This window comes from Uloborus diversus, chromosome 1 (assembly GCF_026930045.1).
Source record: "Uloborus diversus isolate 005 chromosome 1, Udiv.v.3.1, whole genome shotgun sequence".
Classification (NCBI taxonomy): domain Eukaryota; kingdom Metazoa; phylum Arthropoda; class Arachnida; order Araneae; family Uloboridae; genus Uloborus; species Uloborus diversus.
The window spans coordinates 18,234,047-18,253,611 of NC_072731.1; the positions used below are offsets into that span (position 1 = coordinate 18,234,047).

General features: G+C 35.9%; 1 protein-coding gene across 1 annotated transcript in view; it reads left to right on the top strand.

Moving 5' to 3' along the window:
- Positions 1-294: 294 nt before the first annotated feature.
- LOC129234309 (uncharacterized) overlaps positions 295-19,565 on the top strand; it is a 162,059-nt gene continuing 142,788 nt past the window's right edge. Inside the window, exons 1-2 of the mRNA XM_054868304.1 lie at positions 295-411; positions 13,252-13,593. Of these exons, the coding sequence (XP_054724279.1) occupies positions 295-411; positions 13,252-13,593 (459 nt within the window). The remainder of the gene's footprint in view (positions 412-13,251; positions 13,594-19,565) is intronic.

Consider the following 19,565-nt stretch of genomic DNA (forward strand, 5'->3'; position numbering starts at 1 on the left):
ATAGTTTCAATTATGAGTAAAATTTATAGCATGAGGCGAGAAAAATTGTTTAGAGACTAGCCTAGAATATACTATTCAATGAGGAAAAATGAAGATCATCACAATTTTTAAAGTTACCTGGGTGATTTTGAAGAGCAAGATGTGAAAGGTGTGTTTTCATATACTTAACTTTGTTACTTTAATTATTTTTCAAATATTCCAATCAGTTCAGCTTGTAGAGAAATAATAATTTTCGTGTTTTGAGAATTATTTTCAAAGCACAATGGGGAAAAAAAACTTAGCTGAAAAAAGAGCATGACACTGGGCAAGGGCATTGCTGGATTAGTAACAAGTTTTCCTGTTCTTCCGTATTTTAAAAATCAAGCATCAAAACTTTATTACAAGGTGAAAACTGTAGTACCAAAACAGTTGGTATGATAACATATTCTAAATCAAACTACGAATTTTGTCATAAAAATTTAAATTTTTTTGAACACTTATCTTTATTAATTCTAAACCCATATCATGATTACTTGCTGTTAGCCAATATGTGTTTTGGTTCCATACTGTTGTAATTCATATTTAAGAAACTCGACCCCCCAAATGAAATGCTGAATTGCTGCCCCTGTTTTGTAGTAAGTTACCGCTCTAAAGCCAGGGCTAAGGCAGAAATACTTAAAATACACCGCCAGCTCATGTGATTCCTATTCCGGGCTGATGAGTGTTAAAAAGCACGAAACTGCAGTCCTCGGATGGAATAACTGAGCTGGCGGTGTATTTTAAGTATTTCGGCCTTAGCCCTGGCTTTAGGGCGGTAATTTACTACAAAATACCTTAGCTTTGCCATCAATCTTTGAGTTGAATCGTACCATTACTGCGGTCGCTCATCTGGTTTGCTAATTCTGCATTAGCTACCAGTTTGTTTGGCTCTCTTGGCTCCCTTAAGACTAGTCCCATATGGTCTAGTGGTTGGGGCTGTTGCCTTTCTCCAGCTCTCCAGACGACCTGGGCTCGATTCCCGACCTGGCTTATTGAAAAATTTAGCACCTCTCTCGTGCAAACAAAGTAATTTAAAAAGCTTCCTGCTAATAAATAAAAAGTTGTGGAATAAAGGGCAGAGTCCCTTTGCTATATTTCTACTCTCTAAGATCGACACAGGCAACTTAAAACCACTTTACGACTTCAACTTTGAAAAATTTCTGAGGAAAGCTCTCAATTCCCCTCCCTAACATCGATGATCGTTTAAAATTGCATTTTTGGAACTTTCAAAACATGCCAGGGGAGTGTCTCGCACCACATCCAAATGCTACCAAAGATGACCTTCAATCACGTTTTTGAGAATTCAGCTTAGAAAAAATTTCTGGGCATTATTTGAGATCGTCTAAAATTCCGTTTCTTGGACTTTACTTCCAAAACGTTCTCAGTCTCTGTTGCGTTTTTAAATACTTCTTAGAGAGCGCATCTCCCTTTCCCCCAAATATGATTTAAAATCGTCTAAACACCAGTTTCAGGTCTCAAATTTCGAAAAACCTGGGGTTTAGGGGGGAGACTTCCCAACCCCATTGAAAACCCCACCATTGAAAACTGATTAAAATTGCGTTCTTGGGACTGGAAGAGAGTCCTTGAAGCTCATCCCGTTCTTAAGGTTATCAAAGCTGACCAACAGTCGCGTGTTTACGACTTCAACTTTGAAAATTTTTCAGAGTTATAGCCCCCAAATCCCTCAAGTGGGTTTATGTAGCTGTTTCTCTTTTTCCGCAAAAAAAAAAAAAAAAAAATAAATAAATAAATAAATAAATAAATAAAAATTAATTTGAATTTTTGGCATCTTGAATTCAAATTATGTTTTTCGCAATCACGAGCGTGTGTGTTTGTGTAGGCTCATGTGTGTGGGTGCGTAAGTGTATGTATGCATGTGTGTGAGTGAGTGTTGTGTACGTGCGTGTGCGTGTAGGTGTTCGTGTGTGTGTGTGTGTGTGTAGGCGTTCGTGTGTGTGTGTAGGCGCTCGTGTGTGTGTGTAGGCGTTCGTGTGTGTGTCTGTGTAGGCGTTCGTGTGTGTAGGCGTTCGTGTGTGTGTGTAGGCGTTCGTGTGTGTGTGTAGGCGTTCGTGTGTGTGTGTGTGTAGGCGTTCGTGTGTGTGTGTGTGTAGGCGTTCGTGTGTGTGTGTGTGTAGGCGTTCGTGTGTGTGGGGCATGGACGCCACCGCCCAGCAAAAGTGGATTTCGGGGACAGTGCTCAGGACCAGCCGCGCCGCCGCCGGTGGACGGTGGTGCTGCAGGCCTGGTCCAAGCTGAAAAAGGAACCGCAACATCAAGGACTGTCAAGTGAGAACAATAAGCAATCGTGATTGCTCAAAAAAAAAAAAAAAAAAAAAAAAAAAAAAAAAAACAGCGCAGTTCTCCTGATTTGTAGCCCCCTCTGCACTTTCATGACCTCGAAAAGTCCCTTCATCGCAAAGGCCCATTTTCGCATTTTTAATTTCATTTATAATTTAATATTTTCGTTTTGTGTACCTCAACCATTGTAATGGAAAATAAAACTTAAGTAGGTACATTCTTATCATTAAATCTAGTTTCAATAACTTATCTTTCCCTTTTGTAGGAAAATAGGTTACAAATGCAAAATCTTTATACGTTTTGTTAGAGGTAAGAATGATTACTTTTTATGTATCATAAAAATTGAAAGATGGGGGTGGGGTGGGGGATTAACTTATAAATTTTGAAAATATATCGACTCCCCCTATCGGGCAAGCTTGCCCTCCCCCCCCCCGCCCCCTCCCCGTCGGGCATTTCCTAGCGCCGCCACTGAACCAGGGACTGAAAAAATGGTTTTCGTCCAATCAAGCAGCGAGATATTGGTTTGTCGGGGGGGGGGGGGGGGGGGGTTATGCTTGTCATGTGCTTTTCCCAAATGTTAGCCGACCTTAGAAAGTTCGCAAAGGTTTACGTACGCCATCCAGTCTGAGCGGCTGGGACCTTCATTTGGGCTCATGGGTTTTTGCATGGTCATTTGCATGGCTGTGTTTGAGCTTGATCCGAACTACGACAGCAATGGGTGTACCGACTTCTTGGGGACGGCGGTCTGGCAAATCAAATCATTTTCGCGCCTCTTTGTGTGTTCCGGGGAGAAAGAAAGTTTTTTTTTTTATAAGGAGAGAGGACTGCGGGACTCCGTGATGTGGTGTTGTGTATAAGACATGGGTTATACTTATACGAGCGAACCGCTGGTACGAAAAACAGGGCAGAAAAAATTTCGGTGGATGGCGAAGTCTTTGCAAGCAAGCTTTTGCTGCATCCATTTATCAATATTCCATTTTTACATCGAATTACATATTAAACTGGACAGAAATTTTCGCTTTGTGGGAGACACCGCGGTCATAAATCTTTCGGACACTTACTAACACATATCCTTGTTCTTTCCCCATGGGGGAAGTAAACACATCTAACAAGACGAACCCATGCTAAATGAATCCAAATACAGTAAAACCCCTCCAAAGGGACACCCCTCAAATGCGGACATCCCTCTTATGAGGACAATTTTTTATTCCCCGATTCCAAGGCAAATATTGAGACAGGACAAGGGGTCATTGTTTTAAGCTATTTAAATATCAGGCTAACATGGATATTAGGAAAAATTATTATTTTAGCAGAGTAGTGGAACCTTGGAACAGCTAACCGGAAGAGGTGGTAATGAGCAAGGGAGTATAGATAGTTTTAAGGGGGCCATTGATCTTCACTGGGGATTGTAAATTGACTAGGACCAGTCTAGCTGGGCTCAGAGCCTGTTGCTGGTCGTCACGTTTGTATTTGTATTTGTAAATAACATTATTAAACCCCTGTCCTGCGGACATCCTACTACTGTGGACAAATAAATTTGTCCCGATAGTGTCCTCATTAGAGGAGTTTTACGGTATTTGGTATATATGTATTTGATATTTTTACAATTTTCGTAGGGTGGCCATGCTCTCCCTCTGCCATTGTTTCCGTTCTTGTTAGACTTCACATGAATTACAATGAAATTTTTTTGAACAATCACGGTGGCTAATTATTTCTACTTAACTGTCCTTGACGTTCCGATTCCTTTTTCAACACCACCGTCATCTGCAGGCGTCCTCCGGTCCTGAGCAATGTCCCCCGGGATCCGCTTCTCCTGATCGGTGGAGTCCATGTTCTTACACACGCACGCTTATGCACATACACACTCACACACATACACAGTCACACACACATGCGCGCCTTTACACACATACACGCCAACGTGCATTCACACAGGTCTACGGACACACACAAGCCTGCACGCACACACACACACAACCAGGGGCGGATCCAGACTATGGATTTGGGAGGGGAACTTTTTTAGCAGTTATGTTTTATGGGGAGGGGGGGGTATATGAAATTACTTATTGGAAAAATAACCATTGAGTTTTACAACTTGTCCTTTGCATTTTTACGCTTCTTATAAAAAAAATTTCTGCTTTACAAATTCTGCAAGTATAATTCTCAGAAAATAAATTAAAAAACCGTTCTTTTTTCATTGTTTTTTTTTAATTGTTGTATTTATATTTTAATCCTAAAAGTTTTGCCGACTGATAGGAGGGTGTTCCGGGAGCCTCTCCCCCAGAATTTTTTTTTTTTTTTTGAAATTATAGCCCTAAAAACAGTTTTAGATGATCTCTGATGATGTTATGGGGAGGAAAGGTTCAAGGGGTCTTCTGCAGAAATTTTTAGAAATTGAAGTTTTAAAAACGCGATTATAGGTGATATTTGTTGACGGGACTTTTAGGGGCAGCCCCAGATCGTTTTTTTTTTTTTTTTTTTTTTTTTTTTTTTTTTTTTAAGAATAGATCTAAATCGATCACCCTCCGCCCAATCTTTCGAAACTGAAGTTCCTAAAACGCAGGTACACATAACTTTGATGACGTTACGAGCAGTAGTGTTTTGGGGCTCTTCCCAAAAAATGTTTCGTAATTGAAGTCCTAAGGAAACGAAGTTTTAAAGCGATATTCATGACATCATGACGAAGGGTTTAAATGCTCTCCCCCTTAAAATTTCTGAAATTGTAATTTTTTTTCATTTTTAGATTTCTTACGAGAGAATTCAGACCTTTGTCTGGAAATTTTTCGTAATTTACGTCTTAAAAACGTAACTGTAGAGAATATTTGGTAACGTTAGGGTTTTGGAAATTTTTCAAATTTGAAGCTCCAAAAAAGCAATATTAAACGATTCTCGATTTTTAGAATGCGAGGTGTTAGGTAGTTCTCCCCTGAAACTTTTTCGAAATTCAAACCCTGAAAATGAGTTTCGAGACACTCTTTAAAGGTTTCGGCGGGGGAAAGGGAGCTTCCAAAACGTAGCATTATGAACACTTTCTTATTTTTAAAACGATTGGAAAAAAAATGGGAGGGGATGTAATTTACTGATCAATAAACCTCCACGATTGAAAGTTTTTATTACAAGATTCTTTTGAAAAAAAATTTAGATTTTTTCGCGACATTCTTTTTTTTTAACTTATTAAAATAACTTTTTTCTTCTTTAACTTTTTTAACTCTGTTTTTTCAAGGTTCGTTCTATTATTTTCTTTGATTATAAGAAATGTTTTTAAGAAACATTCTAATCAGCATTCTGGGGTGGGGGCACAGGGCAGGGGCCCTGTGTACCCCCACCAAGGGTGCCCATCCTCCCTAAGTTCGATGGCGCAAATTCCCCTCCCCCCCCCAAAAAAAAATATCTCATGCCTGTTCCCCCTTTTTTTTAATTTTTGCCCTTTCTATTTCATTCATATAAAAAAAATAATAATCGTTTATTTTATTTATTTATTTTAAATTAGTTTCATTATTATTATTATTTTAATAGAAAAGTTTCGCGGTACACCAATAACACACACACACACTTACACACAAAATAATTAAATAAAATAAAATTTAATCAAAATAAAATAAAAATAAGATGAAATTAATACTTTAAACTAAAAATAAATCAACAAATAAATTTAAAATATTAAAAATCCCCCCTACTCACAAAAAAAACTTGATGGGAAACTTCTGCCATAATCCCCCCCCCCAGTGGGCACCACTGCCCCCCCCCCCTTTGGTTGCGCCACTGAATCGTAGAAGCTTTACATTTTATGATCAACTCTACATCAAATGTTGGTTTAAATAAGTTTGTGTTCAAAAAGACTTATTTTGAAAGATTGCTTTAAAGCAGATGCAAAAAGCAAGTACACAAAAGTTTGTGAGATTGAAAATGGCCCTAAAGTAGATAAATTGAACTACTGGGAAGCTGTACTGTGCCATATCGATGAACCTTTTAAGATGAAAAATATTTACTCACTCCCCGAACTCGAATTTTATGTAAACTTCTCTCATAGTCTTATAACTTAGCATAACTTATGACGGAAGCATTTAATTTTTATATTTTTCTATAACTGTCTTTACATTCCTGCATGGTTGGATCTTCGTCTTTCCGGATCTAGGCAGCTTGCTGCTGCCTAGATCCGGTAGTGCGATTCCTGTATTCACACTAGTAGGTACGAATTCATTTATTAAGCAATTCCTGTTTTTCTATATCAAAGCATGTATCAACTCCTGAAAATAAAGTGTGTCAACAATTAGATGTTGTCGTTTTAGTTTAGTGACAACTCCAACTCAATGTCTTTTTTTATTAAAAAAATGAGCATTCATTTTATTAATCTAGTTATTTTGTTGCATTATAATGAATAGGGGACTAGTTGGTACAGTTATCACTTATTAAAAGTTTCTCCTAATATGAATTCCCTCCAAGCTATGTTAACAAACAGAAAAAATAATCTTTAAAGTGTCAACTACTGGTGGTTTTACCTTACAATGTTTTCTGAAGAGTTTTTGGTTTACTTGGGATTTTTTGTTTAGAAGAACGACATTCCCCAGTTCCCCTCTTTGAATCCGCTTCTGCAATTCTCTCCTCGCTTTTCCTTGCGCCTTTCTTCGTGGTTAAGTTCTATAAAACAGGAAAATTTTGCTGTACTCTGTTTTAAATATATTTAGGTACACATGAGGTTTTGGGGGAAGAGGAACATTCCCCCAGTTCCCCTCCATGGATCCGCCTCTGCTATTGCTTGATCGCATTTCCCGGAGCTTTTCTTCAAGTTCAAGTTCTATAAAACAGAAGAATTTTGCGGTTCTCTGTTGTGAATTTATTTTTATGTACACATCAATTTTTTGGAGAGAGGGAGGGGAACATTTCCCAGTTCCCCTCCATCATGGATTCGCTTCTGCTATTGTTTGATCGCTTTTCCTAGAGCCTTTCTTTAAGTTCTAAGAAACAGAAAAAAGAAAAAAAAAATCCTGTAGTCTGTTTTCTGAACAGATTTTTTTTTTTTTTTTTTTGGGGCGGAGAAGAGAACATTTTCCAGTTCCCCTATTTGAATCGGCGTTTTTAGGATTTTCGGAGGAGGCTAACATTCCTCCAGTTCCCCTCCACAGATCCGCCATCTGCCTCTGCTATTGTCTGAACACTTTTCCTGGAGCCTACTTTCAAGTTCTATAAAACAGAATTTTCCTGCTCTCTGTTCTAAAACCTTTTAGGTACACATGATATTTTGGGGGGAGGGGAACATTCCTCCAGTTCCCCTCCGTGGATCCGCTTCTGCTATTTTCTAATCACTTTTCCTGGAGCTTTTTTTCAAGTTCAAATTCTATAAAATAGAATCCTTGCTCTGTTGTGAAAATTTTTAGGTATATCTGGGATTGGGGGGGGGGGCATTCCCTCAGTTCCCCTCCGTGGTTCTGCTTCTGCTGTTGCCTAATTGCTTTTCTTGATGCCTTAGTTCACGTTTTAAAAAACGGAAAAAATTTCCTGTACTCCTGTTTTCTGAAACGTTTTAGGCACACTTGGGATTTTTTTGAGGGGGAGGGGACATTCCCACAGTTCTCTTCTTTGAATCTGCTTTTGCAATTCTCTCCTCGCTTTCTTGTAGTTCAAGTTTTTAAAAACGGAAGAATTTCGCTATATTCTGTTCTGAAAATTTTATAGGTACACTTGGGATTTTGGGAGGGGAACGTTCCCCAGTTCCCCTCCGTGGATCCGCGCCTGCACACAACTATACAGACGTAACCACCGAAGAGGAGGGGCAGGCTTGGGGGACAGGAGCCGCTTCTAGAAACGATAACTCCAATGAGTAGGGTCCTGTCGCAGCTCGTAATTGCGAAAAACATTACGTAATTTGAATTCAAAATTCAAATTGTTATTACTTCAATTTAAGCTAGGAAAGAGGGTTTAAAAAAACTTTACTTGAAACTTCCTCAGTGTGGTTTTATGGCTCCCCGGCGTTCTTTTTATATTCTTGTTGGACTTCGAGGAATAATAAGGATTTTTTTATATTTAGCTCTAAAAAAGGTTTTTAACTATTTTTGAAACTTTTTCAGGGTGGCCATGGCTCCCCTCTCATTATTTTCCTTATTGTTGACTTTGTATGTATTATAAGGGAAATTTTTTGCATTTTTGCTCAAAAAGGGGGATTTTAACTATTCTTGACATTTTCACGGCATGGCCCCCTGCCAGGGGCGGCATTTCAGCATTTCATTTGGGGGGTCAAGCTTCTTAAATATGTATTACCACAGTGCTGTCCCAAATACGCATTAATTAACAGGAAGTGGTCATAAAATCGGTTTAATATGAATAAAAAATAGTGTTTAGGAACAATTAAAATTTTGAATCACCTGCTAATAAGTTATCATACAAAACATCGCGATACTAAAGTTTTATACCTTTTTGAAAAGTTTTAATGCATGATTTTTAGAATTCGAAAAAGGCAGGGAATCGTGTTACTAATCTATCAGTGCCCAGTGTCGTGCTGTTTTTCCAGTACATCTAAACATAAAAGATGGTGAAAAAGCTCATGCTCTTCAGCATGTATGACTTCGTTTGAATTTTTTGCCCATTGTGCTTCGAAAATAATTCTCTAACCTCCTGAGACATAAAAAAAATCTTTCTCTACTAGCTGAGCTGATTGGAATAGTTGAAAAATAATTGAAGTAGCAAATTTATGTATGAAAACACTTTTTATATCTTGCTCTTCAAAATCACCCAGGCAACTTCAAAAATTGTGAGGGGCTTAATTTTTCATCATTGAATAATCTGGTCTCGTCGGCACTCTCAGCTTCAATGAGATATCATCTGCCTCCAGCTCTATTATTCACTATTATAGATTAATGAGTCCATAACAAGAACGAAACTGCAGTCTCTGGACATGATAACCTTTCTGTTAGTATATTGCTTGTAATTTTTCTTGCTTCGTGCTAAAAATTTTACTCATAATTGAAACATTTTATTTTTCGTTTCAAAAATCCGATCCAGATAATATACTAACAATACAGAAAAATAATTATCATCAAATCTTGTGTTAATTTCATTCGAAACTAAACCTATTACTTCATGCAAAATTTAAAAAATCAATGTTTGACTCCACATCATCATGTGGATCTTTGTCACTTTTGTTTTTAAAAATTGTCTCGGAAGAAGAATTTTTTTGAAAAGTTAAATGGTTGATTGAAATATACATCTACAATATGCAAAATCTATTTTTAATTTCAATTGTAGATTGAACTATGGTAGTATGGTGCACAGATCAGTTGTAGATTGGACTGTGGCTTGAATAGTCCGAAAATTAAGGGTAGCGGATTGAAGATGTTTTGATAGAGTAAAGCATTTTTCAAAAACTTTCCTCAGTACAAACAAATTGAATAAAAATTCAAACGAATTCATCATGCTAAATAAAGGGCATGATCTTTTTCACCATTGAAAGAATCTTTTTGCAATAATTCTTCCAATCGTCAAATCACTGCTTTGAAGTTATAGAGTAATGTTTTTATGGTTTTAACTCTTAAAGACCATTTTTTGTCACTCCGAGATTGCATAATTACAGAGCCACATAACTGGTATTCGTCGATACGTTTTTCTTATTCAATAATCACATGCATTTTTAAGAAGCTTCTAAGAAAGCATATAATGCATTGAACAGATGAAACGTGTTTCTAGCAATACACTTAAAAAATGAGCGTAAAAGTGAATGTAAAATGGGTTGCATGGCGCTCTCATATTGGACATACCATTGTTACACTGGGCACAAAAGTGTGAAATACTTAGCCTATATGAGGCAATGTCTTCTTTAGTTAAAAATTAACCATGGTTCTCTATCAGTTTTCTATGTTCTGAAAAGGCCGGAAAATACTTCATAAAATTTCTAAGTTATCATCCAACAAACGAAAAACACTTTTTATAGTCTGGGAATGTGTCGTGTTTCATCAAATAGCTTCTGAAAACCAGCGAGATTTTTTTTTTTTTTTTTTTGAACAGCGATTTCCGACTTTCATAAATTGAATTCACCCATTTTCTATCATTCTGCGCAAAACATTTGGGGGTGCGACCGCCCCCTCTTGACCCCCCTATTTGCCGCCCCTGCCCCTGCCCCCCCCCCCCCCTTTCTGGATCCGCCCATGTATCAATTGTAGATTATTAAAGTTCCAAGATTTTCATTTCTTTTTGTATTCTTCATTACAGTGCAAGATTATTAAAATATCTTTATATTTGCATAATTAATTTAACTATAAAAAAGAGTTTTACTATATCCACGAGTGAACCCTGCTGCACAATAGCATTAGTGAAAAAATGGTAAAGAATTCGAAACTTAATTTGCGATTGGCGCACGCGTTGGCGAGTGTTGAGAGCGATGAACAGCTATATAGGAGGTGGTGGTTCTACCGGTAGAAATGACACAAGTGTGGGAAGTCCGAAACAACTCTAAATGACAGTTCCTCTAACTGCTTCAGTATCCGTATTCCCCTGATGAGAGATCGCTCAGACTAAGGCCCCTATAGTGGATATGCCCCCCCCCCCCCAGTTATAGGTGTTCTAGTTCCGACCACCGCAAAAAATCCTTATACGGTAAGGTTTGCTGACGATTCGGCTAATGTAGGGACAAAATTGCAACATTGAGATTTTCTTCATCTATTAAAATTCTTAAAAATATTTACACGATGTCTAATGTTTTATTCTACGTTATGTGTGCATGCTCGTGTTTTATCATTCGGCAAAATTTGAATTTCATTCCGCAAATTGAGACTTTTACAACCACATTATTTCATTGTTTCTTAAAAAAGATGCTGAAATGTCTGAATGAACCCAGGACCTTCTGGTTCCGACAAAAGTGTTATCGCTGAGTAGTAGGGTGTATCGAAAAAAACTTTTTTTCGAAATTCAATTTGTCAAGTTGATAAAAAGTTGCCCCTACCGATCCACATCTTACATAAAATTTTTTATACGAATCAAACAATATTTAGGTGCACGAGGCTTGAAGTTTATAAATTCTCTTCAAAAGATCAATTTTTTCTAAAAATTTTTTGAATAACAGAAAAAATGTTAAAATTGTTTAAAGTTGAAAATTGTGAATGATAAAGACATTAATTTTGGTCAAATAAAAGTTTTGTTCTTATGCGGCATTTAGGTCCCCGCATAGTATGAAAAAATAATTATTTTTTAAGAAGTTCAAGTTAGAATTTTCAGTATAAATGTATTATCTTTTATTTATTTATTTATTTATTTTTTTGCTAATGAAGAATTTTTACTACATTTCTATGTTTTACGGATAGAAATTATTTGAATTTATTTTCTGGTAAGATTAGTTTTGTGATGTTAAAAAAAATAATTAAAGGTTATAAAATAATCTTGCAAACATCATTTTAATTTTATTATATAGAAGTATGTCATTAGGTATAAAAATTTAAACACCAAAACATATGTAGAATATTATGTGTATTATCATATTATATCAAGCTTTTTCTATGCTACTGTTTCTCAACAGCTCTAAAAGGATGCGTGAGTTTTGCTGGAGGCTTTTTTAGTACACCATTTGTAGAGTAGGGGAAACCGGGGTTAGTTGTTACATTTTTTTTTTTTCAATATTTTTTCCACGCTAAACTGTTCAAATTATTTACACGCGAGAAACTTTAAAATGCATCTAGAATGTTTAGCATTCCTAACATATTTTTTAAAAAATGATTAGAAGCCACTACTTCAAAATATTTCAAGATTTTTGAATAGATGTAGATTGTAACTTACCCCACCACGGGGCGTGTTGTTACAATACATGGGGTTAGTTGTTACATGAGATATATTTTAGTGATTAAATGAATTTTACACATTTTCTGGTCTGTTAAATTTTATAAATACTTAACCACGTAGAAAATCAAAACCTTTTTGGCTTTACGAATTTACTTCACTAATGACTTATTGTAATAAACTATCATCATCATTATCACTGTCCGCGAATTACAATTTTCACAAGCACATAATTTATCAAACTTAACACATCGGTCATGGGCCCGTTTGTCAAAATTACGACATTGAAGCAGTTTAGTTGGGGTAAGGTGGAGCAATTGTGATTTAGGACAAATGTGACCAGGGTTTATTACTCCTGTGATATTATTATTTACTGTATGAAATTACCTCAGTCTTGTACCTTAAAATGTCTTATATAACACTCAAAAGTATTTGAGATGCATTTACATTATACTTTTTAATGGATGGAGTTTTCCTATTACATTACTTTTGAACATGGATTTCAGGTTTGTTGATAATCTACAAAGGTTTTCACCAAATTTTTAATTTTTGTTCTAAAAATATATATTTTGTACTGCGCTATTTTAAATGAAGGTTTTCATTATAAAAATTTATAATAATATAAATTTTATAACACTTATAACAGCTATTTTAAGTGAAATCACTTATGACCCTTTAAAAATGTGACGGGGGCAATAGTGATGAGAAGTGTGGGGCAAAAGTGATTCCAATATGGGTACCAGTTGGTGTTGATTTGAATCATGTTTATAACGTCACTTAGATCTTTGGTTTGTAAGTTTCAAATGTATTGCTGTTACTATAAAGTATTATCTTTTATTTATTAAATTCATAAGACTTAGCCAAGATGCTCATTTGAAGATATATTACTTCAAACTGTTACCCAACAGCCTTTATTAACAGCTACTAAACGTCTTCGAATAGATTTGTCAACAACATTAACAAGTAAATCTTATTTAGAACAACGAATAGCGGCAGAGGAAAAAAAGAAAGCATTACAGAAAGAAAAACTGGAGAAAAAGAAAGCAAAAGAATCGGAGAGGCTAGAGAAAATAAAGCGAAAGAAGATAAAAGACTACAAAAGAAAAGAGAGAGAGAGAGGCTGTAAGACAAATTAAAAAGGAAGAACGTGAACTTAAAGCTCTAAATCTATGTAAACAGAAAAAAAAGCTTAAAGTGTATCAAGTAGATTCTGATAGTGACGAAGTAGACGGAGATTTGGAAGAAGAACTTAACAGAGAGTTGAACAAGGACAGTGATGGTGATATATCTGTGAATGACTTTAATATTGATGAATTAGAAGAATATGAAGAAATAGGGAAACTTGAAACTTACCCTGAGATAAGGAGTCAAAATGAAAATAGCTCTGTTGATAAAGATGATGGCAAAATTCATGGAACTCAACTAAATTTACTAGGTGATTTAAAAGAATGGACTTTAGATGGACTCAAACAACAATCGAATAAAGTTCAGTATCATGTCGAGTTAGAGAAATATTATGTTGTATATTTTGAAAAGTGTTATTATATTGGGAGAGTTTTGACAGAGAATAAAACAGGAACTGGATATATGTTTAAGTTTCTTCACAAGGTTGAAAACCAAACTTTCCAATGGCCAAGAAGAGATGATATCTCAGAAGTTAATAAGCCATTTATATTTGCTGGTCCACTAAATACTATAGGAATTGGACCATTCACGTTGGACTCAAAAACATATGCTATGATTTCTTTAATGTACAAAAAACTTAACAAATTCAAAAATGACATTTTTGCACTGTTTCCTTTATAAATTGTAGGTTATAACATCTTTTTTCATGTATCATTTTCAATTTTGAAAAATGTTCTAATTTGTGGGTCATAATAAAATTTAATTTCTCAAGAACCTATTATCATATTAAAACTAAGAATGTAGCTACTTGCAGTTCAGAATATAAATTTTTCATCACAATTACCCTGTATGATAAAGCACTAAAATAATCACTTATAATTGGCAGTCATCACAAATGCCCCTCAAAAAGTCATTAATGCCCCAGTCCCGGGGCAAATGTGACTTTTTAGATCCTTTTTAAAAAGTAACACATTTTTAACCATAATTCAAACGTGCATCCACAAATAGCATATTATGTGCATAAAAATAAAGTACATCACCTGACAGTTTTTATTTTAATACTTTGTTGTGAATAGTTTTCCAGTTAAAAATAATCAAAGATCAACAATAGATTTTTCAGTCACAAATGCGCCATCTTACCCTGGTTTTTTGGATTCTGAGTACGGTTTAGAGCACTCTATGCAGAACCAGTCTTTATCATCTTCATCCGAAGGACGCACTGTTTGGACGCACCTTTTTGCTTTTTTTTTTTGCTTTTGTGTCTGTTGATGTCTTCTCTGTTAGACACAATTTCCTTTTCACAGATTTTTGTTTCCTAGCTTCGACTTGCAAAACATTTTTTACTGGTGTATATCTTAAAGTGGCGCTGACCTATGGTTTCTGCTTGCGAACCGTCTTCACTTCTGCACTCCTGCAAAGTTGGAGAAAGACCTACATTCGAATAATACATTATTTATTGTTACTATTATTTATTCAACGATACATATTAACAATAAATTAATCATAGAATGAAAGAGATCAAAATTGTTACTTTTATTACTATTGTCATCCAACTACAGTACTTTATATGAATTAAATCATGCAATAAAACAGATCAGAAATAAGCGTTAACACCACTAGCATTTTTCATCTTACTACAGAATCTCTCTAGTGTCATGAAATTCATTGGCTGTCTTTCTAAATGAACTACCTGCAATTACTTCTTTAGCCACATACAGGTATGTTTCTTTACATGTTTTGCCCCTGCCCGTCTTGTTTTCATAGTCCCCCGCCATATCACATTTAAAAAGAAAACATAATAATAAATTAAAACTTGCATGGGGCAAGTTGTTGCTTGTAACAACTAACCCCAACAAAATTGTAACAACTTGTCCATACGACGCCACTTTAGTTCTTGGCACATATTACTGGTATTATATCTTTATACAAAACTTTTAAACAAATTAGCAGTTATCTAAAAATGTAGGCTTTCGCAAGGTACAGAAATAAATTCGTTATCTGCAACGGCTTCGTCACAAATAGAAAAATAACAGCGGAAAGAAAAATTACTTCCAGGCTCAAAAACCGTTTTCTTTGAACATTCTCCATGCTACTGACTGCAAGCACTCCGCAGTGATTCTCAGTGAATGCAGTTGGGTGAGTGCTATCATCTACTGCAGCGGTTCCCAACCTTTTTCTCTTTGCGAACCCCTTGGAACAGGCAAAAAAGTGTGCGAACCCCCTGATGTTGAAATTAGTAACATGTAAGAAACAATAAAAAAACAGCATGTTTGCTTTCCATTTTTTGCAGCATTTGATTGCAATAAACAAAAATATAATTGTAAAATATCATTAAGTGCAAACATTAATAAAAAGTTAAAACTACATCTACAAGAAAAATGATAAACAAGAAGTTTTATAAACCAATTATTTTTTTAAGCATACTTTAAATTGGGGAAAAAATCCTTAATGCGATATTTGTGGCTGCTTGACGGAACAAAGAAACTGAAAGTTTGGTTCAATGTCTGACAGTTTGAGTCTTAAATCAGGCTCTGCATTCAATCTGCTTCGGTATTTATCTTTGAGATAAGTATAGGAGGAAAATCCTTTCTCGCACAGATGTGTTGTAAAAAATGGTAATAAAATTCGAATTGCTTTTTTGGACAAAATGGTATAGTCATTTCTTACACTGAGCCAGAAGTCAATTAACGAGAGCTCTTTAATGGTAGTTTTCAATGAATTATCACAGGATAACTCGATGAGCATTTCCTTTTCAGGTAATGTCAGGGTGTTCTCTAAGCATGGATTTCCTTCAAAAGGATTGCGTATCCAGTTGTTTGAGAGAGGGACGTTACGCCTATTAGGAAAATACTCGTCAAAAGTTAGTTCAAGATGTTGCAGATGTTCACATACATTTCTTTTAACGCTTTCATCAAGTTTCATTGAGTTTTCTGATAAAAAACTACTAAGAGAAGTGAAACAAGAAAACTCACCCATTTCCAGGCATTGGATCCAGAAATTCAATTTTTTTACCATAGCTTCAATTTTATCATATACAACGAAAATATTAACAACTGCACCTTGCAAGGATAGATTTAATTCATTTAATTTTGAAAAGATGTCAGCTAAATATGCAAGTCTTTGCATCCAAAGAGGATCGAATATGCAAGTGGACAAGTGAAATGGATGATCAACAAAAAATGCTTGGACTTCTGACTTCAATTCAAATAAGCGTGTCAAAATTTTGCCACGGGAAAGCCATCAAACTTCTGTGTGAAGAAGTAAAGTAACATGAATGCTTCTCAATTCCTCACAAAGCGCGTGAAATAGACGGCAGTTTGTGGCACGTGATTTTATGAAATTTACAATTTTTACCGCATCATTCAAAGTAGCGGATAATTCTGCGGGAATACGCTTACATGCTAATGCTTGTCTATGAATGCAGCAATGAGTCCATTCAATTTTCTCGTTAATCTTCTTTACTCGCACCACAAAGCCAACAAATTTTCCTGTCATTGATTTTGCACCATCCGTGCACACCCACACACAAAGACCAATCTATTCCATTTTCTTCAAAGTAACTGTTGACCAGTTCGAAAATTGCTTCTCCAGTTGTGTTGGTTTTCAAAGGTTTTGCAAATAGTACATCTTCTTTAATTGTATCGTTAAAAATATACCTAACATAGACAAGTAATATTGCAGCGTTTGCTACATCAGTCGACTCATCAAGCTGGATCGCAAAATTATTCTCTTTTATTCTATTCACAAGTTCTTTCTCCACATTACTTGCCAAATCAGTAATTCTGCGTGATACTGTGTTGTTTGATAGCGGAACCAGGTCAATTTTTTTTGCTGACTTTTCTCCCAGCATACACTTAGCAATATCTTTAGCACACGGTCCAATTAAATTTTCTGCAATTGTATGTGGCTGTCCAGATCTTGCAATTCTATAACTGACTCGATATGAAGCTTCAAGGGCCATTTTACTATCTTCGTTGGATCCTAACAGGAACGTAGAGACGCTACACTTTTTATTATATTCCAATTTTCTTTTAAAATATTCGATAGGTTTGTCCTTGTGTGTCGGATGCTTTGTTTCGAGGTGTCTTCTCAGAAGTGACGGTTTCAAACTGCTGTTCGCTAGAACTTCGTTGCAGAGAAGACAAAGCGGTCTAGGTTCAGACTCTTCTCCAGTAAAATAAAAGCCCATTTGTAAATAGTCACTGTCATATTTTCGCTTTTTTCCTTTTTTCTCCCCTAGTTCACTTTTCTGTTTAGTCGGGGGAGGCGGCAGTTCATTACAGCTATCTATTTCAATATCCTGTGTTGATTCGAAAGTTACTGCTGATGTTGAGGGTTGATCGATTGACTGCTTCTCCATTTGTCGCTCAACCAAACTACCAGTTTTCAACCATCGATCCATAACAGCAGAAAGTTATTAAATCATAAAAATTACCAACACGATTATAACTTCACAAACAGAGTAGCAAGTTCACGTAGCAAAACCAATTGCAAACAAAATCACTTGTTTTCAAGCATCTCTAAGGTATCTCTAAATACGTCTGTTAACAGCTATTTCCCCAGAACTATGAGCATGCTGATGTTATATATTTTTGAAAACGAACTGATGGGTAAAATCCAGTAATAAATTTTAAGTTTGGAACCTTTTGCTGTCATGTCTGCTATTCGATGACTGAATTCGACGGAAATTCCCGAGTTATATTTCAACCAGATTAGAAATAATACCCCTATGATGCATTGTTTGAGAATTCTTTATTTTTTTCGACATATGTATATTATGTATATTGTTTGATTGACTCCACGCGATGGCGCCTTTTTAAGGTCATCGTGATCCCCGCCACAGCTTAATACAACGTTTCTGCATGGCGCCTCGCAATAAAGAAGGAAGGATATCTCTTTTTGTTGTCTATCGAAAAAAAAAATGAGAAAATTTCTTTTTAACCAAGATTATAAAACCGCTGAAAGATTTTTCTTTTTTTTTTTTTTTTTTTTTTGAGCTTAATACAAGAGTCTGGCGCGTTTTCAAATTAAAAAAAAAAAAAAATTAGTAACTATGTGTGCAAATTGAATATTTTATAATTTTTTACCAAACTAGGAAAAATCCGCCATTGCACCGAAATTTTCGCGAACCCCCTTCCTGCACCTCGCGAACCCCTGGGGGTTCGCGAACCACCGGTTGGGAACCTCTGATCTACTGCAAGGAAAGTCAGTTTCTCCTGGCGGTTATTTTTAAATTCGAATGTAACAACTTACCCCGTGTAACAACTAACCTCGGTCTCCCCTACTGCAAAGTCACATAATAATAAGCAACTATCGTTTGGTACACAAAAGTGTGGTTTTCGCTTCGTATGGGATGGGAAGGGATTTATTCCTAAAAAATAATGTGATTGATGAAAACGCGGGCAATGGCTCTACAGCAGTTAGTTTTACAGAGTTAAAATAATTGTGGACATTTAGCAAAAGATCTCCACTAACCTCATGCCCTTCTAATATTTTTTCTAATATTTTTCTTTTCTTATGGAAGTCATGCTTTGCTTTTGCTCAAGAACTCCAAATTTCGAACAAATACGATGTCTTTGATTTGTGCACTGGCTGTATCCAATTTAACTGCATTAACATTGGTCATTGTATCAGTGTATTTGATTCATTGCAGCAGGGAGTGAACGCTGATTGGTTTCACCAAGTCACAGTCTCAGTATATGTTTTTATATATCTTCGCAAATTTTACCTCTCACTTAAAAGAGACATTCAAAAACTTGAGCCGCTTAACGTACTGCGAGTCATCCTGTGTTTCCTCCAAGTTTCTGTGGCCTCTTTGCCGAAAAAAATTGCAGATTTGTCAGCTAATTCATCCAACATAATTTTCATTACCACCCACATTTATAATATCAGCTTCCTGGTGAAAAAAACATCGGCAGGCACTTTCTACAGGTTTAAAGGGCATGAATAATGATAGGTTTTTCATTGCTTTTTTCTTCGGAGAAAAATATTGTGCACTTTTAGTAAGTTAAAGGTTTTGAGTGTTTTCCTTAAGCTTACTGAAGCTTTCCAACATTGTATTCTGGCTACTCCAGCCGGATTTGCAATTTGTACTGCACTTTCTCAGTTTTTTCTAAAGCGCAAATTTCTGGGTGAATTTTAGTAACGGTTTTCGAAAGCGTTTATACTTTCTACGCATTTTCTCAATTGCTGAACCTAGGAAACTGAAGCCTCGAATGAGAATACAAATTCATTTTCATCGGTTATCGTATGAGACACTAAGTTTTTCCTGTCGAAATACGAGGAAGGTGATTCAAACTTCAAATGATGCTCGTGAGAACATTCGTTTTATGAGCGGCAGAAGTTTGCGTAGAAAAAATTTGCGGGAT